At 41.7% G+C, this 25,502-nt stretch overlaps 2 protein-coding genes and 1 long non-coding RNA gene across 4 annotated transcripts; 2 read left to right on the top strand and 1 right to left on the bottom strand.

Annotated features, from left to right (window-relative positions):
- Positions 1-5,616: 5,616 nt before the first annotated feature.
- LOC145447793 (uncharacterized) lies at positions 5,617-6,599 on the bottom strand. Its single transcript, XR_013917705.1, has 2 exons — positions 6,467-6,599; positions 5,617-6,159 (listed from the first exon to the last, which is right to left on the bottom strand). It is a non-coding gene; the product is annotated as an uncharacterized LOC145447793 (long non-coding RNA).
- A 1,381-nt stretch (positions 6,600-7,980) lies between these two features.
- On the top strand, positions 7,981-16,802 carry LOC145447788 (uncharacterized). Of its 2 annotated transcripts, XM_080326069.1 has the most exons (6): positions 7,981-11,435; positions 14,060-14,800; positions 14,866-14,922; positions 14,988-15,044; positions 15,109-15,165; positions 15,230-16,802. In XM_080326069.1, the coding sequence occupies exons 2-6, from the start codon at positions 14,735-14,737 to the stop codon at positions 15,551-15,553; spliced, it is 561 nt and encodes a 186-aa protein (XP_080182195.1). In that variant the 5' UTR covers positions 7,981-11,435; positions 14,060-14,734; the 3' UTR covers positions 15,554-16,802. The 2 variants fall into 2 exon arrangements, with proteins under 2 accessions (XP_080182195.1, XP_080182194.1); XM_080326068.1 differs by having other exon boundaries at positions 7,981-14,800.
- Positions 16,803-18,029: 1,227 nt separating this feature from the next.
- LOC145447777 (uncharacterized) lies at positions 18,030-24,942 on the top strand. Its single transcript, XM_080326043.1, has one exon. The coding sequence runs from the start codon at positions 18,783-18,785 to the stop codon at positions 24,513-24,515; it is 5,733 nt and encodes a 1,910-aa protein (XP_080182169.1). The 5' UTR covers positions 18,030-18,782; the 3' UTR covers positions 24,516-24,942.
- Positions 24,943-25,502: the final 560 nt, after the last annotated feature.

The raw sequence follows: 25,502 nt of genomic DNA on the forward strand, positions 1-25,502 counted from the left end.
CCAGTTTTGGAAAATGGAAATCATTCATTTTCGTCACTCTCACAGTAGTGAGATGGGATTCGTTTGGCGCCGACCAATCAAATTACGCCACGTCGCCCCAATTGCCTTACGTAAATTGGGCGTATGGATCAACGCCAAACTCTTGACTGGGCAATACCGACAGTTGCGTAAAATCTATTATGCGATAGCGCACTTTGCGCACATCTATACAATATACAAATATGCGCAACTTTTAAAACGAAATCACTACACTAACCATTCGATTTTACGCAAAAGCCGGTATTGCTCTATAGATTTTGAACGTGTTGCGACCAGAAACTATTAAAAGTTAGGAAAATTAGTATATTATAAATGCGAACCATTCGATATCACCAGACAGAGTTATAACAGTGGGTTTAACAAGGCTTTATCACGAAACTGGGCAGTCAACCCAATCACTCGTACTCGGACTCGAGTCATAATACCATGACTCGGACTCGAACCTCTGCTCGATAACTTGGACTAGGACTTGACTCGGTAGCGAATTGAAAATGACTCGACTTGACTCGAGTCAAAACTAAAAAAGTGAGATTGACTTGTGACTCGGAGCCTTGTGACTTGGTTACAACCCTGGTAATTTCGTTATCGAAGTCGATTAAGTGTGATATGCCATCTAAACTATGGCAAATTGCAGCGATTGTTGCGCTGCTATTGACCAAAACCGCTACAGATTCAGTCGAGCGTAACCTAACAACGGGAAAACGGGAGTTTCCGTTCCATAGTCACATTCGATAGTTCAACATTACTTTCATAAGTAAGGGTAAAAAGCATACTTACATTTGACATCTGAGTACTCGGACTCACTTGGTGAATCCATCACAAGCGAAACCTCCGCCATAACTAACCAAAATAATCGCCCTACTACTGCAAGAGCACCAATCCTATCGCATACTTCCGCATCGACCAGAAGAGAAGTCAACTACATGACGTCACAATGAACATTCCGCTTTTTCTGTGAACATACCAATAATGCCCAAATGGTTGCCAGTGAACTCGGCACCTGGTGAAATCGGCACTTGTATTGTGACGCAACGATGCCGTCTGTCGGTGTTGGTCTACTCGGTACATGTATTGCTAATTTGACGGATAAAGGGAATGATAGACACTTACGTGACCTTTGACACGGACCAATCAGATTGCAGTGCGATGTAAGAGAGAGAGAGAGAATTTTTTATTCATCATCGCAAAATAACAAAACAGGCAACAAATAGCATAAACTTAGGAATCACAGACACATACAAAAAAAATGGTTACAGTGTCAATTTCAAAGCAAATGAGATGTGTACGAATACGATTTACAGTTCTATAGGATTGGCCAATATGTTTTACGATTGCAAGATGTAGGGCAAGCGATGTAGGGCAGTGGTTCTCAACCGCCGGTCCGCGGACCGGTGCCGGTCCGCGACGACTTTCCTGCCGGTCCGCCAGGCATTTTACAATTTTATACCTTAATTTCAAGGCGCAATATGTTGAAGGCTTGTCCATTGATAAGATCAATAAAGCATCAAAACTTAAACTGATTGAGAACTTCGTGAGGTAGCATTAGGTCTGGAAACATTTAACTTGAAGTTCAAGCCGTGTCATTTGACGACATGTGAGCGACCAGTACAAGCTTACTTGCTAAAATGCGCAGTTTGCACGATGATTCGTTTTCCATTCATTCATTTTGTGCAGTATAGTAACTATAGTATAACTGCCACATTACAACCCCTAATTGATAGGGGCCGAGCTTGAAGGAGCCCAAAGTTATTTCGTGAATGAACATAAACTAAAGATTATTTGAGTGGACTCTTTATCCAACTTTTAAAAAACAAAATTTCACACTTTGTCCGATTTGTTGTCACTAAATAAATTGGATATCGAGTGATCAGGCATTTTCGGCGTCAGCCATTGCCGCTACGACTCACCAATGCATGATGAAGTTTGGGCTAATACAGGACTGCGAAAAGTGTGCCAAACATTTGACAGCGACAAAACCTTGGCCGAAAATGACTGCCCTTTGTAGACCAAAAACCGCGATATAAATATGTCAAATTGTCCATAGGCACCTAAATGACTGGAGCCGAATTTCCCTGTACTGGCAATATGTACCCTACAGGATAAACGCCATCCCACAGAGAAAGTTATTTTCCAGTAAAGAAATAGCAATTTGGAATCGTGTGCTTCTTTTAGCTTAGTACGCTTGGGCGATTTCAATATCTATTCACTATATAACAGACAGTAGGTCATGAAGTAATGACATGCAACAAAGTAATTATTGCAACAGTCCAGCCCGAATATGTTTAATTTAATTACATGCCATAAATTTTCCAAGACGACACCTCACTCAGCTCTACCGGAGAATCTAATTCTGATAGGATAAAATAAAATATAGTATAATATGTACGCAATTATCAATATTATTGACGGATTCGGTCATGAATTATAAAACATTTCCACGCTTCTAGCGATTAGGGAACGTATAGACTCTCTGCCGGCACTTAGTAGAACGGATGTGCTCTCAAGCAGTGGTGAGAGCATCCATCTAGCTGTGGGGCCCAAGACAACACGTTTTTCGGGGGGTTGACTGATGAAGTGCCTTTTCGGCACTGGTTTTGTGTATGGCCATTGGCCAGGTATAGCTGTTGCCAGGTGTTCTCCTGCGGCGCATTGTATCCGTAGTAGCCAGAGTAGCTTACGTCTGGTGGTAGTGAGCAATCAGCATTCAGCAAGGTAGCACGACAAGGTGCTTGGTTCGACTCCCAAACACTTCTTCTCACGATATTGTCGAAGAGAATAATATTATTCGAGTTGACATGGTCGGTTAAATCCAGGGCATACGGGGCGAAAGACTGTAAATGACTCTTCGCGGTAGCACGTTTATCTGGGCAAGGCAATTTTACCTTGACGCAGCAGACTCACTACCAAAAAATCTCATGGATACCATCATGAACATAATTAATTACGATCAAAAGCCTAAAATGTCACTCTCTAGCACCATATACTTGCAAAAAACGGCTTCATACTCTACATTTTGGGTTGATTTCAATTTCTGAAAGTCCACCGGTCCGCGAAATATTTTTAAAAATTTTACCGGTCCGCGAGGTGAAAAAGGTTGAGAACCACTGATGTAGGGCAAGCTTCTATATGTGAGCTCTTATGACAAAAAGGTTGACGGATGAAGTCATAGTTCAATTACATTGTATCAGGCATATCCAGGCCTGTTTATTTTTGGATGTTGGGTTTTATTTTTGGAGATTCTCCAAAAATAAGATTTGAAAACATCCAAAAATAAGCTTTTTTTGGATGATGTTTTTCATCAAGTTTTTTTCGTGAAATATACGAATCAGAGCAGTGTAAATACTTTTGAAACAACCTGGAAACTCATAAACACACACACACACAAAACAGCATGTATGTGAGGAAGGGGGTCTCCAAAACGCTAAAAATACTTCCACTCACTAACCGGATTAGAGGCATGGCGAGAAGGGTTGAAGAAGAGGCACTGTTGAAATCGTGCCAGTGTCGTGCGGGCTGCACCATTGGACCTTGTAACGCAGGTCAAATACCGCGACCTCTATACAACAATCACTTTGTCCATACGATCATGGGACTGAATGGCTCAGACGGCAACAGACCTCAGGCAACAACCTCTGACGGCAACAGATGAAAAGTACGTGCCCCAAGTTGACACCCGTTGGTTGCCAATGAAGAAGGTGACCAATTGGTTGACTGGACACCGTACCACACTCCTCAAGGTTATGAACGGGATAGGTCCGGCCTGTGCACCTAATTCGCCGCAGTGGTGGATCCAAGTGATCGCCCTCGATCGCATGGTCACATAGCTGGAGAGCTGAGCACCACCGTCACGAAGCTTCAGGGACTTGGCCTTCTGATCGCTTGGTCGAACGCCTTCGATCTCTGTTCGCAGCTGAGGACTGGGATAATGTCAGAGGGTGCGGGGCTGTCAAGTACCCTGAGGCACGCAACTTCGTGGATGATCAGGGGTTTGCAGTCTTCGGCCTTCTCGGGAACATCGACGAATACGAGAAGCTGTCCACGTTCGAGGCAGCCGGGAACCTCATTGCAGGGCTCATCGACGTCATAGAGAAAATATAAGTTGCCGACAATGAAAGGGACAATCTCTGTCCACCACACCAAGTGGTGCAACTTCGTGGGCACTAGGGGAGAGGACACAACAAACACGACTTTCTCTTGTAGACTCTAATAATATAAACAACAGTGATACATATATATGTATAGACTACTTCATTTACAGATCAGTGAATTGATTGACAAACACCAGGGTCGGCTGTCGAAAAAGTTGACACCCGATGAGATACATAATATCAAAGACCAATTCCAAACCATGTCTCTCTGATACAAAATGGACGTCACTTTCGGACTTATTATTTATGAGCGTATTGGAAAGTTAGATCAAGATCACAGATGATGTCGATGTGTTGGAGGACATGAAAACATGATAATAACATACTTTCGGTGACGTTTTCTTGTAGTATTAGGACTAAAAACACTTACATTTTTTATTTTTGGAGATTCTCCGAAAATAAAATTTGGAAACATTCAAAACTAAGCTATTTTTGTTATTTTTGGAGAAATCCAAAAATAAACAGGCCTGGGCATATCTGATTTAGATGAATGGTATCAACATAGATCTAGTATGTATGTGCAGTTTTCTATTCAAAATACCCCGCAATGATGGCAATTACGCAGCGGTAACTTTTCGGATGAAGCAAGCATTGCTATTTCTGGCTATCCGGATACCGTACTGCAGGATAGCGGTACTGAATAGCATATGTTAGTGGTGGCTTGAGTCGAAATAGGTTGTGATATACATCATGCGGCTCAAAATAATTGGTGTATATTTAAGGAATCTTATGGGTTACCTACACGGTACACCACTACGGCACATCATATGTATATAATTCCTAATTTTTTTCTAGCTTATCTATAGAATCGATCAAGACAAATGCAGCATAAACACTGTTCCTGTGATCGTTGTAACAGTTACAGTCTCTACCCAGACTGTAATCCTGATGTGCACTTCATATATTTTCCTAAGCCAAAACATGCACGGAAGAATGTAAATCTGGATAAAGGTCTGCGGACGTCCTCATAGTCAGCCGAATCCTGATTTACTTAAAAGATTCTCATGTATGCTTCAAGGTGCATTGTCCAAAAACCAAACCAATGTTTGAATTATCGGTCTAGTTTTCCTTTCCTTAGCATTTTCACAATCAGATTAGTCCTACGGTGTAGTATCCCTATCCAGTACTACATGATGGTAAGGAAATACGTTCAAGGAAGAAGCGTAAAGCGGGCAACAGGAGATAGAGTATATATCTCCATCCCCTACCATATTGTTGTCGAATGTGTCCAAATTCTTTGCAAGACACACCATATCTGTTTCCTCAAGTGATTTAAAATTATCACTTTTTACCTTCCATTTTCAGCAGTACATATCTTCCGAGCAAGAACCAAGATATGCCTGACGAGCCTAATGAAGTGTTAAAGATAGCAGCGGAGATGGTCGAGATGGCTCATTCACAGTATCAGCCTAGTCAGTCAGTTGAATCATTCAACAAGCAATATGTGTATTCATTTAAAGTGGAAAACAATGTTGCTGTAGTTAAAGAAGTAGCATAGGCGAGATAGCATGTCCTGAATAATAGGAATATCTGGGTAGGCCTATATTCTGATTACTTCCAAGCTGACTTTAGTATACACGCAAGGTCGCACCAAGGGGCACCAATGATCAAAATATGACAGTTTTCAATCTGCAGTACTGTTGCCGAGGTGTTCGTTCCTTGGCCTGGCCATACTTGATTGATGCAGCACTAACTTTCTGCCTTAAATATGGAATCTATGAATAATTTAGAAGGCACACTCTTGCGTTTCAAAATAAGTCCAAACTGAGATGCAGTTACACGTAGCTTCCTTTCGTGGTGCCACAGTCGGCTTAATGTTTGCATCCTAGTATCCCGCTCTAGTGCTGTTGATTGGTGATGTGTAATGGCTTGAAATTGCTTGAGACCGTTATATTCAGTAGGGTGGATAGTTGATGCTTTTGCAGGAGTTGGATGAGTATGCCTTGACAGGTGCCCGCACAGCGGAATTGCTCTGTAAAATAAAAATATATTTCTACAGGCTCATTGGAAGTCTTATGTGAAGCTGTCCAGATTTAGTGACAGAAAGAGGAAATTGATGGAAAGAACACAAGAATAAAAGTCAAAAGAGTATCGAAATTTGACCGGTGTCATACCATGCAGAATTATATATCAACTCGACTAAATACGGACTATTTGTGCCTTTGCTCATGCTCTCTCTATTTCAAGATAAGTTGATTAAAAACTAAATAAAATGACAATTATAATTCTGCAATTGTGCAAGTTCCATTGTAAAGATCGTAAACGTATGTTTTGATCACCTGATAACATGCTACTGAATCCAATTGTGCGATTCCGGGGTCGTTGGGTACCAACGGTGCATCATTGTTCACAATGTATCCCAGTGGTGTGCCTTAAAGCTCATTCAGATGTCCAATTTGTTGAATGAACAGTTCTCCAGGTGCATATGTCCTAGGATTCTCTGTGTTTGATAGAGTATTAGCAAGGTGAAGGCTCCAGATATAGCAAAATTTACCTTGAGGCAGACGGAGTAGATGGGTTGCGATTACGATGAAAAGATGGCTAGGCAATCACGATTGAGCTCAATGGTGCCGTCTGAATTTTACCCCATGTAGATCATTCCATGATTGCGGCATGCTTGTGCACGACAAATCTCTTTGGATGTCTTCAGTCCATTTAGCTTCAGGCAGGTACTGAATTGTCTTTATTAATGCATATGCATGAGAGCATATGTCAGAACCAAGTCTGAAAAGAAATCAATATCTATTGCAAGATTCTCCGAAGAAACGTTAAGTTCGATACTTACCCTGCCTTGCAAGTGCAAGACGAATCAATAATGGATTTTCGGAAAACTTTGATTTCCATGGAATGTGGCACCTCACTTTGCCGCATACTGCGATAACATCGCCCGCTCACCAGAATGTTACTTCGACAATAAGAGTGGATCGCCTCGTCAATCTTTATCCCCTAGTTGTGTACGTAGCACTCCATGAAATACTTCGTAGCTTTTTCCGCGTCGTTAGGAGAAAATGTTATATCACTCAAATAAAAAAAAAACCGGTAGTATCTCTATAGCTTCCAATCAAATCAATGTACATCATAAATTTCTGAAGACAATATATGCCTGCATAATTTGCTCAAGACCTTAGCTCAGTGGTTCCCAACCGGTGTGCCGCGGCACACTAGTGTGTCAATTGGACTGCTCAGGTGTGCCGCGAGCAAATGTGGTAAACTATGTCGAAGTATAACAAAAATCTCAATTTTTATGTGTGTCATTGTTGGTTTTTGTATTGAATTTACCCGATCAAGACCCGCGATGCACAATCCGATGCAATGAACAGATATAAGGATGCCGAGGCGACCGTAGTTACGGTATCTCAATCTAGTATTTCAAACTGGCATCCCCATTAGGTCATGGATTGAGTCTTTCTCTGGACTTTTTATTGTAAAGACGCTCTGAGCACAGCAACGTATAGGGGCGGATAATCTAATAAATATGCAACGCTTTTTACTTGCTACTGCACTGCCGTGAATCAAACTGGGGCCTCCACCGTCAATGGGTGTGATATGCTAGTTTGCCCACATAGTAGCATCAGTAGCATTTAGGACGGTGATAACTAAACTCGGGTAATTGGACCGTGATATTGACGTGTGGCCGAAGTGTTCAGCTTTTACTTGTCACCCCCATCACAACCGGAGGCAGAACAGGGACATGAAGCAGGTTGATGACCTTTTTATGCTTCTATTTGTAGTCGTATTCTTGCCATGTCTTCGCCATCGATGATCACTTTACACCATGCCGATATTACATATTTTGATTCCTGAGATGCCAACTTATAGCACGGCCCACTTTTTGTAAGACACTGCTTTTGCAGATCGTAGGACGAGTAGAGACTACATAAACCTCCAACACCTATGAAGGCATTCTCACCATCGAGAAATGAACTCATTTGAAAGTGATGTTCACCTTTAAAAATTAGAATTGCCAACATAGCCATTCAAATCTCGATTGTTAGGTAGCGTGCCAGCACTGCAGTTAAAATGAAGGCTCAGTGCGCAATGTTATGTTGCAGGCGACAAATTCGAGAATTGAGAAGTAAAGTTGATCAAATTATATCAGTTACAAATTTCCCCTCCGCTGAGGTTTATTATCCCGATTTGCTGGAACTGCAATTGAACTGCGGGGGGCTGCCAGTAAAACTATTGAGGTATACTATCCTCACAGGTGCTATTACACTATCTGCGTAGAAATGCGTTTGGCATCCATGTATATTGTATAATACACCTCAGTATTTGTTAGTGGCGATCGTGATGGACTCTTCGATGCGACGGTTAATTATTACATCCACAATGCGGTAGTGGGCGGACTTCATTGTCAAGTCAATCTTATGAAATTAAGCTGAACCTGAAGTTTGAACGATATCTCAGCAGGCCAGTTATGTGGTAACATATATTATATATATACTATATTGTATAATACACCTCAGTATTTGTTAGTGGCGATCGTGATGGACTCTTCGATGCGACGGTTAATTATTACATCGACAATGCGGTAGTGGGCAGACTTCATTGTCAAGTCAATCTTATGAAATTAAGCTGAACCTGAAGTTAGAACGATATCTCAGCAGGCCAGTTGTGTGGTAACAGAGGTAATAGCTGATAATTCAAAACCTCACATGGAAACGGAGAAAGCTCTTCTTCCGGCCTGCAATAAAATTGTAAAAAAATGTTTGGGAAGAATTGAAAACGAGTCCCATGTCAAATGATACCATTCGTAGACGTATTTGTGAGATGTCCGCAGAGATAAAAGAAAACTCAAGCAGAGAAACGCCAACTTGAGTTCTCCGAAAAGGTAGCAGTACTTCGTCAGTGACCACCTCTGTAAAACTATGGTTGCTGCTGTACGCATTCTGGTAGTTGTCTGTGCCGTATAAGCCAAAAGAGTTCGGAACCACTGTGCTAGTGTGCCGCGAACTATTTTTAATTTCGAAGTGTGCCGCGAGGTCAAAAAGGTTGGGAACCACTGCCTTAGCCCATGAAATAGTCGAAATATGCGGTACAGCAATCCTACAGTATACGAATAACAAGAAACAGCTATGCTTGCTTTGTCCGCAATGTTATCAAAATGTATGTATTTTAGGACACATCATACCGCGCAGTTGCCACCATTGCTGGTTATTTTGGCTTAGAATACTGTAAATAGATACTAGCTCTATATTCTATGCTATTATCATTCATCCAAATCAGATATGCCTGATACAATGTGACTGAACTGTGACTTCATCCGTCAACCACCAAACGCCATAAGAGCTCACAAATAGTAACCTTGCCCCACATCGCTGTTTGTTTACATCGCACTGCAATCTGATTGGTCCGTGTCAAAGGTCACGTAAGTGTATATTGATATATGCCAAGGGTCGGCAACCTCCGGCCAGCGGGCCGGATCCGGCCCGCCAAGCGAAATCGTCCGCTCCGCGACATAATAATTAGTTATCACAAGAATACGGCCCACCGTTTCAAAATGAGTTTCAATCTGCAGTGCAGCACTGCATGAAAAAATGCGGCATTGCTACGATGTAATAGTAGCCTACATCGTATTAGTCTATTGTTACGCCATAAAACGAAGGTGGTTGAAGTATAGGAGATGGAAATAGACTAGACTGGATCAGTGCTTATCAATCGGGTGTATCTCGCAACCGAAGGTGTTCCATACTTTTTTAAAGGGTTTACCACTCTAATGGGGTGTGACAATAAAGGTGTCCTTCCTTTGCTTCAAAAACGCTTGGAACATCTCAGACGCAATGACGGAATCTCAAACTGTTCAATTGTAGATAACTAGCCTCCGTATGTTAGTTAGCCTATCTATAGTTAATTTTCCAGAAGGCATTGTGTGCCAAGACAACAAACCTGAATAGTGTTCTGGCCACAATGGTGAAAACTGTTAATATGATTTTTCTCTCATTAACTGAATCAGTTACGCCAGATATTACTACAAGCAGAGAATCAATATGGCGATGTCATGTAGGCCTATCTGTCATGTTCGCGCATTAAGTCGAGCAGCTATGCTTACACGAGTGTATGTACTGAGAAATGAAATAGCAACTTTCCTCGAAAACACAAATATCGCCGACTCATAATCTTGTAATCGAAAATGGGTATCTCATCTTTCTTTTTTTGGTACATTCAACGTCACATCTGATCAAATTGAATTTGCAACTTCAGGGGGAAAACAACTAAATACATAAGATGTTGAGGCGCATTCAAAACAAATCTGTGACTCTGGAAATGTCAACAGTACAAAGAAAATTATGCTCACTTTCCTATACTGGAGGAGAGAAAACCTAGTACCAACACTTTTGTAACCGTGATACGAAATTTAACTACTGAATATTCACCCGCTTTTCCGACATTCTTTCTCTACAAAATGAATTCTGACTATTATGAAAATTCTTTATAAATTTGTCAATCAGCATCTCTTTGCCTAGTTTGTGTTCCTGTAGCCAGTGCCATTGTGTTATCTCGTCTATTTAGGTTACCTATACTGTGAATGTTCCCCCTTAGTTTTTCATCTGTTTCTGATACAGTGGCGGCTCGTCCTATAGGGCAACTGGGGCATTGCCCCACCTAAAATTCTGTTCAATAATAATTCTTTACCATTTATAGACGCACAGCAATCTATATATACCGAAATCACAGCGAAAATCGTATTCTTCATGTCCTTTCGCTTGTAAATGCCCGTATATAGCGAAGTCTCTGCGAAAATCGAAATATCTACCGTGATTTCGCTTTGCGAATGCCTAGCCGGGGCATGCCCCGGTAGCGCTCATAACAAGCTTTCACTGTCTATTCTCTCAAAGCCGCGCACAATAAAGAAACAGTGATTTACTCTCTCCTATTCCCAAAATGACCGAGCAGGTGGGGCAACATAGCCTGGTTGCCCTTAAGGTGTGATGTAGCAATCGTATCTATATCTGAACTCGGTTACCGTCATATGCGTTTAGTCAACCTTTGCTGGTATAGGTCGATTTTGATGGTGTCTCACACCATGATAATTCTTGAAACTTGGTATGTCATGTTGTGATGGTAGTATTTAACACTGTTCCAAGTTTCAGGGTTTCTGCTTAAAGTTTAGGGTAGTAATTCCGTTTCCGAAGTTGAGTGTGTGCTGATCCGTCAAGTATCGCAAACAGATTTTACTCAAAAGCCGGCATTGCTATCCATTGATTTTGACGATGTTCCATACCGAGATCGGTTATGCCATTTGGTACGGTAAGTCTTAATGTTAGTATCGAACGCTTTACCAAGTTTCAAGTTTGTCAATGAACTATGTTAGTGGTAATTTCGTTTCCTAAGTCGAGTGAGAGCTGACTCGTCATTTATCGCAAACATATTTTACACAAAGCCGGTATTGGTCTCCATTGATTTTAACGATGCTCATTATCTAGATCCGTCATGAGCTTTTGCATGGTATGTCTTGATTTTAGTATCGAACGCTGTGCCAAGTCTCAAGGTTGGCAGCAATTTCGTTATCAAGGTCAAGTATGGTAGAGATGTGCGCTGATCTGACACTTAGCCTACCTAACGCATTGCGGATTTCACGCAAAAGCCGCTGTATCTGTGTTAACGCTAACTGTGTTCCATACTGAGATAGGTGATGAGATGATGATATCATGAAGCAGTTTACTAACATCCTCGGTTTGCATTCAAATATTTACTTTTATTTTATATTCTCCAATGTCAATTTCACCGTGAAATTGAGGCCTTCATTCCATTTGCTTACAATTACAACCCCTGTCAAGCGCGATAGCTGTTTTGTTTTCGATGGCGGCTAACAGCTGATCGCTTGATCAGCCTATTCCTCAGTAAATTTTACGCAAAATTTGGTGTTGGTCTGTTCGTATTAATTTTGACAGTGTACCATACCGAAAACGGTCATGATGCTACTTCTCGATGATTTCGTGTAGCAGTGTACCAAGTTTTCGGCTTTCATCCTCGTATTTATTCGGTAATATATTTTCCAAAGGCGATTTTGCAGCAGACATATAGACACTATAGACCGTAAGCCGTATGTGTCGTGTAACAGTCTCCAGTCTCAAGGCCAAAATTTCTTATGCTGTACCGGGACCGAATTTCCGAGGCTGCTATCCGTAGTTCTTCAGAATTATGGTTTGGATTCAATATGACATGTCCAATCTATGAGATAACAATTGCGTATGTGTCCGAACTCGTTGACCTTTCCAGTTAGGCTTACGCAATCTCTCGAGTTATAGTAATTTCCATTTCTGCAGACAGGACCGTTACTGCCGCACCCAAAAACCCCCAATTGGGGGGGGGCGAGCTCGAAGGGGGTCTAAAATTATTTCGTGAATTAGCATAAATTATAGAGTATTTTTTGAAAATTTATGCAACTTTTGAAAAAATTTCGCGCTGCGCGCGATTTCAAGGTGTCAAATATAATGATTTTTTGGTACTCTCCCCCCAAGAAATGAACACGAAAGATTTTTAGAAATGGACATATCGGCGTTTGCCAATACCGCGACACGACGCATCAAGACATAACGATTTAGGATATATTGCATGCGACTTCAATAAGTGTGCCAGAACGATCGGCAGCGTAAAAACCTTTACCGAAAAGGACTGCCCTTACGCTGACCGAAAACTTCGTTATATATACAAAATACATATAGCTTTAATTGTCCATAGCCTAGCCGCGAAGAAAAACCAATTTGAAATCGTGTGCGTCTTTTAGTTTAGTACGTCACAGGATGTCACAAAATAACATCATGTAACGAAGTCATACCAACGGGTCCGCCTGCCGAAGATGTTTAATTATTATTTACGGGCCCTACAGTTTCCAAGACACCTCACTCAGCTCTAGCGGTAAATCTGATAAAGTGAGCAGAGAGGACAAGAAATTGATAGCAATATATATGCAATTCCCGATCTTATTGACCGATTTTATTATTAATTATCGAAAATTTAAGCGCTTCGCGCTGGCTCACTGAACGGTACGGCTGATTTCGTGGATCTTTCAACAAGATGGGGAGGGGGTCGGTTACCAGGGTCGGTTTATCACCCTATGGGAGACCAAGACCCAAGTTTTTCTGGGACCTGACGAAGTGCTGTTTCGTTCCTGTCAAACGGGCATACGCCCGATGATGTTTAATGATATTATTGAGGGACGTCCTACCTTATTAAAGACATCTCACTCAGCTCTACCGGTAAATCTGAATATGTCAGCAGATAGGGGATAAAAATTGATAGCAATATATATGCAATCACCGATGATACTGATCGATTCAATTATGAATTCTTAAAAATTTTCGCGGTTGGCGCGTGTAGGCGTGAGTGGGAGGCCCACTAAACGGACACCCAATAATGATGACAGGTATTCCAAATGAGCGGGCAGACAAGGGGGGTCTGGGGGGCGAAGCCCCCCATAAGTCCGGTTTATCACCCTATGGGGAGCCCAAGACCAACGTTTTTTTTTTTTGGGGGGGGGGGGGGGGGCTGACGAAGTGCTGTTACGGCTCTGTCTGCAGATAATTAGCCAGGTATAGTGCGAACATGAACCGTGTCGAATCTTTGTTCCGTACGCCGTTTACGCAGTTACCACACTTCAAGTCACAGCTCACCGGCAGACCTCTCGCGGCACATACGTAAAAATCACTGTTGTCAGGAAGTTCGTGTTACTGTACCACCAAGTTACTTGTTAACGTTGGAAAACGCCATTGTGACGTCATCTTGATAAAAAGTCGCTTGCAGCCCTTGCCCCACCACCCGATAGTGTCACGAGCCGCCACTGTTCTGATACATTGCGAATATGTTATATTTTTTGCTTTGCGAACGTGTTATATTATGTTATAAGTTTTATATTACAACCATCCTTTCAGGCTGTAGCTGACTTGATCATCTCCCGATCCCTTCGCCTGGTTCTGAATTATATTGCTTTATATTTATCTATCTGAGTATTATCAATGTTCATGGACCGAATAAATTCTCTCTCTCTCTCTCCGTTTAATGTGGACGCCAATACCATTGCCTGAAAATTTCAAATGGGCCTTTCTGAAATGCGATGTAGTTGAATTGAATGAAAAATTTCATTCAAAGAGCATATTGCTGCATGACTTTGACAAAGAGTACGTTCTTGAAATTGGTCTTTATCCCATAGCTTGACCAACAATGCAAAAGAAATTGCATCGATTTTTGGAAGCACGTACGCATGTGAACAATAGTTTTGAACAATGAAATGCACGAAGAGCAAGTTAAGATGACGTATTTCGGACGTCCATTTTGAATAGGGTCTGATTCTTGTTTCATCTGACTTGTTACCAGAAGTTGAAAACCTTTCACAATGCAAGCTGCGTCAATTGTCACATTTATTCTGTGTTGTTGAAGTGTAAATACATGTGTCTTCTGATTGGTATGATTGAGATTGCAGCAATGTAGGATAATATACCGAAGTGAGCGTAAAATATAGTACTAAAAAAATTCCGGCCCGCCAAAAAGTTGTACACCCGAAATTTGGCCCGCGACTAGCAAAAGGTTGCCGACCCCTGATATATGCGATGGACATGGACATATGCGTTGAGATTGAAGTAGGGCCGCTACCGGTAGTCGATCTTTACAACCAGGTAAGTCGAAAAGTGCTAATTAATTCGATGTGAGCGATCAGATTTTAACTAAATTTTGTTTGCAGGAAGATGCCGTTGAGATTGAAGTGGGGCCGCTACCGGTAGCCGATCTTTACAACCAGGTAAGTCGAATAGTGCTAATTAATTCGATATGAGTGATCAGATTTTAACTAAATTTTGCTTGCAGGAAGATGCCGTTGAGATTGAAGTTGGGCCGCTACCCGTAGCCGATTTTAACAACCAGGTAAGTTGAATAGTGCTAATTAATTCGATATGAGTGATCAGATTTTAACTAAATTTTCTTGCAGGAAGATGCCGTTGAGATTGAAGTGGGGCCGCTACCGGTAGCCGATTTTAACAACCAGGTAAGTTGAATAGTGCTAATTAATTCGATATGAGTGATCAGATTTTAACTAATTTTGTTTGCAGGAATATGATGATCTCATTGAGTCATCGTTATCCGATGTGTCCGCTGCTCAGGTCAGCTCCGAAATGTCTTGCTCGGACGAGTCAAGCTATAAAATATTGGAGGGTGTGTCGCAAAGAGGATGTGATATGCTGTTTGACGGCCAAGGTCATTCTTACACCAGGAAGAAGAAAAACAAAGATGGCTCATTTCTTTGGAGATGCAAGAATCGCACAAAAGCATCATGCCGAGCATCGGTAATTGAAGATGATACCATACCAATTTTACGAAGGGCAAGCATCCTCATAATCACCCTGCAATTCCTGGTGTCTATAAGAGTGCTTTGATTTCTAAAGAGACGAATTCCACAGCTATAAACAATCCTTTTGAATCGGCTGCACGGATTGCTCAAGCTGTCTCCAGTAAACACCTGCTCAATAATAAGCGCCCTATGCCGGGATTGATGCCCATTGACAATTTAGCTAGGAACGCCAACTATGCACGAGCGAGTTCAAGGCCGAAGGAACCGAAGACTATTGACTTTGAACTTAATTTTGACAATATTCCTTCAAACTTTCTGCTTGGAGATGTTACAATCAAAGGGGCCCGTCACCTTTTATTGGCATCTGAGCAGCAGATAGATCTCCTAAAAAATTCAAAAACTTGGTTTGTGGAGGCAACCTTCAAAGTTGTTAGGAAACCCTTCTACCAACTTTTCTCGATCCATCCTTCATACGATCTGGGGATGCTACAAGCAGGTACCCCTATTATTTGCCCTCATGTCACGAAGACGAAAAACAGACTTCGTCGCTGTCCTTGACAACGTTTTGAACGCTATAGGTGAATGTCGAGTGAAAAGAGTTGTATGTGACTCTTCCTGGGGTCGATGTGCAGGGATGTTCCTTCCACTTCACACAATGTATATTTCGAAAAATTAAGGAGTTCGGGCTTTCCAAATATTATTATGCGAGGAAAGCCACTCATCTTGTCATGAAGCAGTTGATGAGTCTTTGCTACTTGCCCGCGGAACTTATAGATCCGAGTTTCTCCACACTGTGGCGCAAACATAGCGATCCAAAACTGGAACCGTTATTTAACTATATGCAGAGCGCATGGATAAACTCCAAGAATTGGAAGCCACATAGTTGGAGTGTATATCAAACAGCAATCCGCACCAACAATGATGTAGAGGGGTGGCACAATCGCCTAAACAGGAGGGGACGGCTCAACATGCCATTGTATAGCCTGATTCTTCTCCTGAATGGGGAAGCGTCGTTCTCGTACGAACAGGTGGCACTCCTCTCAGATGGCAAGATCAAGAAAAGACGCCGCAAGGAGTGTCGCTTGATTGATGGCCAATTATACCAACTCTGGAGGGAATTTAGAAAAGGAAGTAAGACCCCTCGCCGGTTGTTGAAAGAGATTGCGAGGATTAATGGTCCTGCTTCCGTCTAATAATCCTCATTTTGTATTTGCTACTTATATCTATTTTTATTCATGAGTTTATTAGTTCAACTGTCCGATTTATTAGAGATTTTATAATAACTAATTTGTATTCGCAAATTTTATCTATTTTTTATTTATTAGTTTATTAGTTATTGACAAGTTCGGTTGTTGAAAGAGATTGCGAAGATGAACGGTCTTGCTTCCGTCTGATAATCCTCATTTTGTATTTGCTACTTATATCTATTTTTATTCATGAGTTTATTAGTTCAACTGTTGGGTTTATTAGAGATTTTATAATAAGTAATTTGCATTCGCAACTTATATCTCTTTTTTATTTATTAGTTCATTAGTTATTGATAAGTTCAACTGTTAGGTTTATTAGAGATTTTATAAGTTCAACAATACTGATTTTGTATTAGCTGATTACTTATAGGAAGGTGTGATTATGTCACAGGTAGCTGGTCAGGAGCAGGTTGAAGGGTGACATTAGGGAAACATCCTGCTAAAAAATATAGTTTAAGGGCGATATTTAATTTATAAGGAGCAGGTTGAAGGGTGACATGAGGGAAACATCCTGCTAACAAAATATAGTTAAAGGGCGATATTTAATTTATAATATCCGTTTCTTTGAAGGCAAAAAATGATTATTTTGGCCTTCATAAGTTTCGATGTGTTCATGGGAAACATTTAGTGGTCTCATGGGGAACACTGTATTGTCATAAACTTAAAACAATAGAGATCGCACAGCATCTACGGTCAAACGAAGTGCCGAGTTCATCAAGTGCCGAGTTCACCAATTGCCGAGTTGAAGGTACCGAGTTCACCAAGTGCCGAGTTCACTGGCAACCGATTCCGCAAAGTTGTCTATGAAGATGCAGTTGACCTTTAACCCTTTTAAAATCGGATTGCGTATACGCAATCGATCAACTTCATCAGGCCATATCTTTATTTGTCTACGTCCTAGAGGCTTCATTTTTGTTCGTAGGGAAAGCTAGCAATCTTCTGATTTATATGATACCTAATTAGAAGGTATAAGGCATGACAATTTTCGAGCACCGACGATCTTACATAAGGAGTTCGGCCGAAAATACGCAAGAAAAAAAAGTGGTTATCACCAAAAACTTCCAGATATTTTCCGAGTGGGAAATCTTGTCAGACATTCTGCCAGAACATCAGAAGTCGACTTGTACGGTGTTCTGTGTATTTTTTCACCGTTTCAAACATCAAAACTTGTTCTAGGGAGTATTCTAAAGGGGTTTGGCAGTTGTGGTCACGCTTCGGTGATTTTCCAGAACATACTTAAGTTCGTGACCGAATATGAGTCATAAACTGGTTCACTATGCCTGCAAATGGCTGGATACGACGAGAGAAAGTATACTGTAACACGAGAAATGTTGAGTGTCCATGAGCCTTGGAGCTCAATAGTGACTTTAGCGGTCATCCGTACCCGCGTGATTTGTTAATCAGTTTGAGGCTTGGTGCTGGTGATAAGTTTTTGTCAGTGATTCAAATTAGTCAAAATTAGGGGTATAAGGGATTCGATTATTGTATTGTTTGGACGTTTGGTGCATCATTGAGGTAATTGTCGTTATTCATTTAGATTATCAGTTTAGCCTAGAGAGTTAACTGTTGTTAACCGATTTGTAACCGCTGCCTTGAAGTTGACGTGGACTTTCATTTGATAAATTTGTGTTCCTATTTCTGTAATTGCTTGAATTACTTTGACCGTGTCTCAGGGGTAGGCTCGGATAATAGGACGCATAGAAACTAGGTAGTGGTTGGAATCGAGTTAGCAAGCTACTCGATCAGTCTAAGTTGATACAGCCAAGTCTCTAATCGAGCCAAATATAACGTACTATCGTAACTAGGCTACGATCAAAAGTACGTTACATTAAGTTAACAACACTACTCGTTTGTGGTTAAAAGCTTCTTATTAGCTTTATACCGTATTTTGCAGTTATATAGTGTCTGCAAAACTGATTGCCCCAATACTTGTGAGTCTTCAATTTGAGTACCGGTATTCCATTCATTCCTATACCTAATTATTGTAGTGTTCACGTCGACTGAAAGGCATTGTTTACAACTGAGGTTTCAGCGGCACTCGAAGGGTTGGACTATAGTTAAATAGTCATGGCGATGAAGGAACCTGTTGCAAAGGATGAACTGGACGAGGCGCTCGCTTGTTTGGGAGAACAATATAAATTTATTGAAGAAAAAATGTTAAATCCGGATGAGACCCTGCAAATGTACCGCAAGGAGTTGGAACGGGCATTTGAGAAATATGTTACAGTCCAACGACTGTATACTATGGGAATAGAGAATGATATTGTAAAGACAACACACATCAAGGATTATGAAAGGGAGCTTCGGTATTATCAAGAATTTCGATACAAACTTCAAGAATGCTGTAACAAGTGTATCAAGCCCTCTTTAGCACCGTCAATCGGTCGCTCATCTATTCGATCAGGTACCTCATACTCCTTCAAGAGTATTGACAGTGAAAGTTCGAGACGTATTAAAGCTATAGCTTTGAGAGAAAAGGCTCGTTTGAAATTGAAGCAGCAAGTAGAAAGAGAGTCTCTGGAGGATGAGCGTATACAGGTGGAACGCAAATTGGCTCGCCAAAAAAATGCGCACCAATATGAATTAGCCTGCGCTGAAGTTGAGGCTTGGGAATTGGGTGATGACAGAATTGACATTCTTGAAACGCCATCTTATCCAAATCCCAAAGAACAGGATGTCGTTGAAACCAGACCGTGTCTGGTAGCATCACGAAGGCACGAGAAAGGTTCATTGTTACAAGGGCAGGGTTTCGAATACCCGGGATGCAACATGACTCAAAGAGAAGGCCAAGAATTTCAGAAAACGTTGTCGCAGCCTGAAATAACCAGGCCCAATGAAAGGCACACCCAAAAAATTGAAGATCGTGGTGATTTGATGGAGATTGCCACGGCTCTGCGGAACGCTTCAGATTTGCCAAAATTAGAACTATTGACGTTTGATGGTTCACCAAAGGAATATACAAGATTCATTCGAAACTTTGAGAAAAATATCGAAAGCAGGGTTTCAGATGGTTATACCCGATTGACGTATCTGTTACAATACTGTAAACGAGAGGCCAAGGAATCAATTCTGCATTGTGCATCCTTTATAGATGGAAATGAGGGCTATAAAACAGCAAAACATATACTGCAAACCGTGTACGGTCGGACCTTTACTATCGGCCGTCAATTTATGGAAGAATTGAATGCCAACCCTAACCTGAAACGAGGGGATAATGAAGGATTAATAGCGTTTTCAAGGAAATTACAGCAATGTTATATAACACTGAAGAATTTGGATCAATACTCAGAATTGGAAAATTTCGACAATTTGGCAAAAATTGCATCTAAGTTACCACCAAACCTGTTAAATGACTGGATCAAATTATCAGCCACAAAAGAAAAGCAAAATGTTGCACCGTCCTTCCATGATCTGGTTGTCATGGTGTCCGATGCAGTGGAATGCTCAAATTCGAGCATGGCCAAGGTGATTAATTCTATTAATAAGGAGCAATCCACTCAAAGAGCATCCGGTACAAGGAACAAATATTACGCCAATGCTACAACTGCAGAATTTGAGGCGACAGATAACAAGGGTTGTATCGCTCCTAAAGAAATTAATATGGTATGCCCCGACTGTAATGGCAGTCATTCGCTTAAAACCTGCTCTTCATTCTCAAAGAAAAGCCCGGAGGATAAATATAAACTGATCAGAGTCAGTAATATTTGCGCGAATTGCTTTATACCAGGACATATCGCGAAAACATGTAGATGGCCAAACGCTTGTACTGTGCAGTCTTGCAAAGCTGGAAAGCATCATACCCTTTTGCATCGAAGTGAGAACAATGCCGCCGATGAAGAAGGGGTTCAAAACTCTGTTGTTGGTCCGCGATCCTTCGCCTCAACGATCCTTGGACGGGGAGTATATTTGAATGTTGTTCCGGTGAGAGTTCATTCTCAGAGCGGTATACTTCTCGAAGTTTGGGCCTTTTTGGACCCGGGCAGTAGTGTGTGCTTTTGCAGCAAAGCTTTGACAGAAATGTTGTCTGCCAAGACGCGGAAACTGTCCTACTCTTCAATGACAATACACGGAACAAAGACTCAATCTGGTGAGTTTGTTGATTTAAGTATTGAAGCACTGGAAGGCAACAGTCGAGTCAATCTCAAGCACGTGCTGTCAATTGACAAAATCCCTGCTTCAGCCAACAAGTATAAGGAAAATCCGGATATTGAACGCTACCCTCATTTGAGTGGGATTGAATTTCCCAGTCTTCCATGTGATGAAGTTCATTTATTAATTGGTTCTAATGTAAGTGAATCATTGTGGATTGAAGAATCAAGGGAAGGTCGTTCGGGGGAACCTGTTGCACAGAAATCTCCATGGGGTTGGAGTTTAGTCGGACCAAAGCCGGAAACCACAAGTGATTCTGAAGTCGATGTTATCAACTTTATTCAAATTCAAGACGTACTGACAGAACAAATTGAAGATTTGTGGAATACAGACTTCAAAGATGTGGCCTTGACACCACAACCCGTCTTGTCTAGAGAAGATCGTTATGCACTCAATTGTGTAAAAGACGGTATAAGAAGAGTGGATGGGCATTATGAGGTCCCACTACCGTGGCGACCAGGATGTCCCAAGCTTCCAAACAACCGACCAGTTGCAGAGAAACGTCTGTCTTGCTTGCACAAAAGACTGTCCAAAGACTCCGTCTTGAAAGAAAAATACTGCGAGGAAATGAAGAAATTCATCGATAAAGGTTTCGCCCGGATTGTGCCGGAAAATGAAATTGATGCACCGAAAGACAAGACCTGGTATCTGCCACATCAACCTGTGCTTTCTGATAGAAAGCCGGGGAAAGTGAGACTAGTTTTTGACGCAGCTTCTCAATTTCGGAATACATCTTTGAATCAACAACTACTCCAGGGTGCGGATTTGGCAAACAGCCTACTTGGTGTTCTTCTGAGATTTCGTCAAGGGAAGTATGCCATCTTGGCAGACATCACTGCGATGTTTCTCATGGTTAAAGTCAGTAAAAAAGATTGGAACACACTTCGGTTTCTGTTTTGGCCTGGAGGTGACCTTACAAAGGCACCAGTTGAATATAATATGATGGTGATGAACTTTGGAAACAGTTGCAGCCCATTTTGTGCAAACTATTGCTTAAGGCAAACAGCTATTGACTATGGTCAAAACTACCCACCGGAAATTGCAAGGAATGTGGAAAGGCGCGTCTATGTTGATGACTTTCTCTTGACGGCTGACACGGTAGAGGAGGGTAGAAGAATGGCAAGACAGACTCAAGAATTGGTAGCCCAAGGGGGTTTCCACTTATCCAAGTGGATAAGCAATCACAGCGATATTCTTGAGGATATACCAATGGAAGACAGAGCTCCGTTGCAATCTAACATTGATTTGGATGAGGATAAACCAGAACGTGTTCTGGGTGTGCAGTGGTCAGTGCAAGAAGATTGTTTTTTGTATCGCATAGAGTTGAAATCGAAGCCAAAAACCAAACGTGGCGTATTAAGCATTTTATGCTCAATTTATGATCCAATGGGATTGGTGAGTCCTGTCATACTGACGGCAAGATTACTTTTTCAGAACTTATGTCGGATTGATATCTCCTGGGATGAACAGATTCCAGATGACATTGCAGTCAAGTGGAGCAAGTGGACGGATTCCCTGTCAAGATTATCTGAATTGCGAGTACATCGTTACATGCTAAGAGATACCGCGGGTGGGATTAAATCAAAGCAGTTGCATTATTTCGGTGACGCATCAAAGTCAGCGTATGGCACAGCATCTTATCTCAGAGTAAAGGACGGTGCTGGAAAAGTGCGCTGCACTCTTTTATTGGCCAGAGCCAGAATTTGCCCTCTGAAAGCAGCATGCACCCTTCCACGTCTGGAGTTAACGGCAGCAGCACTGGCGGTGAAAATGGACCAATGTCTAAGGAAGGAATTGGATATGGAAGGCTTGGAATCCTATTTTTGGTCCGATTCTACATGTGTTTTACAGAGTATTCACAATACCTCCGCAAGATTCCCAACATTCGTAGCGAATCGATTGTCTAAAATTGAGGAAGGTTCGAAACCGCAGCAATGGCGCTATGTGCCGACAAAATTGAATCCAGCTGATTATGCGTCACGAGGCATGGATGCTCAAGATTTGGTTACTTCCAAGGTATGGCTCGATGGACCTGAATTTCTATATGAAGAACAGAGTGAGTGGCCTGTCATGCCAATCAACTTACCTCAGTTACCAGATGAATTGGTTTCAACAAAAACTATCGTTGCCAGTGCAGTACAGGCAACACAAGAGCCACTAGATCGGTTCTTGGGCAGATTCTCATCGTGGTATAAACTCTTGAAGGCCACTGCTTGGATGATACGCTTCAAAAAATGGTTGAAAGACAAAGGTCAAACGTCTCTAAACGGCAATCTGTCACCCAGTGAAATGGAAGCAGCAGCGATGTCGCTGATACGATATGTCCAGGGTAAGCAATACAACTCTGTAATCGCTGCCCTTTCGTCGTTATCCGACCAACCAGGGAAAAGAGTTTTACGGAAGCACAAAATTGCTACTTCTTTATTGAAGTTAAATCCTGGCCTTGTCGATAACGTACTAAGAGTGATTGGCCGTCTGCGAAACTCCACTCTGAAATTTGAAACAAGGTGTCCGATCATCATTCCCAAGGGACATTTGGCTGACCTACTCATCAGGTATTATCATGAAACTTCTCACCACTGTGGGCCTAGTCACACTTGGACGTTGCTTCGTCAGAAATATTGGCTTGTTGGTGGAATAACAGCTGTGAAACGGGTTCTCGGTCAATGTGTGATTTGCAAAAAGCGATCTGCACCTACATTGACTCAATTTATGGCTGATTTACCTAAGGAAAGGTTGATGTCCGATGATGCTCCCTTCTCACACGTCGGAATAGACAACTTTGGACCCTATATCATTAAACAAGGACGAAGCACTCCAAAACGTTGGGGTTTAATTGTGACCTGCATGGCTTCTCGAGCAGTTCATTTGGAGATTGTCCATTCAATGGATGCAGATTCATGTATAAATGCGTTGAGACGTTGCATGACTCGGCGTGGTCGATTCAAGTCTGTTACCTGTGACAATGGCGGTAATTTTATCGCGACCAACAGAATACTACGCGAGGAAATGAAAGTGTGGAACTCGAGTAAGATGGGAGAGTTCTATCGACAGGAAGGCATTGAATTTAAATTCAATCCACCGACTGCGTCACACTTTGGAGGGATTTTCGAGAGACTGATCCGATCAGCCAAGCAGATACTTTCTTCTTTGCTGAGTAATCAAATAGTTACTGACGAAGTAATGTCTACTATATTTTGTGAAGTTGAAGGGGTACTCAACTCACGTCCTCTTACTCCCGTGATTATGGACGCACAAAGCGATACACCATTGACACCAAATCATCTACTGTTCGCAAGATCTGGTGATGAATTTGTTCCGGGGTTGTTTAATCGCAAAGATTGCTATACAAGGCGTCGTTGGCGTCAGGTCCAATTCTTGACCGAACAATTTTGGATGCGGTGGAAGCGAGAGTACTTGCAAACTTTGCAAGTGCGACAGAAATGGGTTTCTTCCAAAGAGAACCTTCAACAGAATGATATTGTCCTCATAGTTGATAATACACAGCCAAGAGGGAAGTGGCTCACAGGAAGGGTAACTGAAACTATCAAAGACAAACTCGGCTGCGTTCGCCAAGTTTGGGTTATGTCTTCTCAAGGTCTATTGCGTAGGCCAGTGACAAAGTTGTGTTTGATATGTAAGGCTGAATAGCTTTCGATGAAGTTGTTTCTTTGTGAATTTGTTATTTCTCGTTGTTTGATGTTGAATTTCGATGTACTCAATGTGATTCCTACATCTGTGGGGGGGTATGTAACACGAGAAATGTTGAGTGTCCATGAGCCTTGGAGCTCAATAGTGACTTTAGCGGTCATCCGTACCCGCGTGATTTGTTAATCAGTTTGAGGCTTGGTGCTGGTGATAAGTTTTTGTCAGTGATTCAAATTAGTCAAAATTAGGGGTATAAGGGATTCGATTATTGTATTGTTTGGACGTTTGGTGCATCATTGAGGTAATTGTCGTTATTCATTTAGATTATCAGTTTAGCCTAGAGAGTTAACTGTTGTTAACCGATTTGTAACCGCTGCCTTGAAGTTGACGTGGACTTTCATTTGATAAATTTGTGTTCCTATTTCTGTAATTGCTTGAATTACTTTGACCGTGTCTCAGGGGTAGGCTCGGATAATAGGACGCATAGAAACTAGGTAGTGGTTGGAATCGAGTTAGCAAGCTACTCGATCAGTCTAAGTTGATACAGCCAAGTCTCTAATCGAGCCAAATATAACGTACTATCGTAACTAGGCTACGATCAAAAGTACGTTACATATACCACGTTGTTTCATGCCATTAACTGGGCGGCAAGGGTCCGATTCGGTATTGGTCTTGAAGTTGACCATTGTGACCACTTACTGACCACGCCCATATGTAAATTTTTCATTATTTTTGATTTTTCGATAACTGGCGAGCGGCGTGGTTGACGGCCATGGTTGACGGCTTGTTTGAAACCAGGCAACGGTGGCTACGCACTCATGCATCATTTTTGGCTCTCTGGCGCTTTCTTGTGGGTCAGTCTTGAAAATTGAGAGAAAGAAAGAGCTTTTTTAGAGAAAAAGTTTGTTTATTTAGTCTTATAAAAAACCTTAGACAGGTCTTGGGGTGTCGATCGATGGCGGAAACGGTAGAGGGATATAGTCCGCCCAC

Source organism: Botryllus schlosseri, chromosome 10 (genome assembly GCF_051294905.1).
Source record: "Botryllus schlosseri isolate E-star chromosome 10, Bs_hap1, whole genome shotgun sequence".
Taxonomy (NCBI): Eukaryota; Metazoa; Chordata; class Ascidiacea; order Stolidobranchia; family Styelidae; genus Botryllus; species Botryllus schlosseri.

What these genes read in the sequence shown, in the direction of transcription:
- LOC145447788 (XM_080326068.1), top strand. Translation starts at nt 14,735, where the DNA reads ATGGACATGGACATATGCGTTGAGATTGAAGTAGGGCCGCTACCGGTA. An exon ending in TAGTCGATCTTTACAACCAG is followed by an intron (nt 14,801 to 14,865) that starts GTAAGTCGAAAA and finishes TTTTGTTTGCAG; the next exon opens with GAAGATGCCGTTGAGATTGA. An exon ending in TAGCCGATTTTAACAACCAG is followed by an intron (nt 15,045 to 15,108) that starts GTAAGTTGAATA and finishes ATTTTCTTGCAG; the next exon opens with GAAGATGCCGTTGAGATTGA.
- LOC145447777 (XM_080326043.1), top strand. Translation starts at nt 18,783, where the DNA reads ATGGCGATGAAGGAACCTGTTGCAAAGGATGAACTGGACGAGGCGCTC.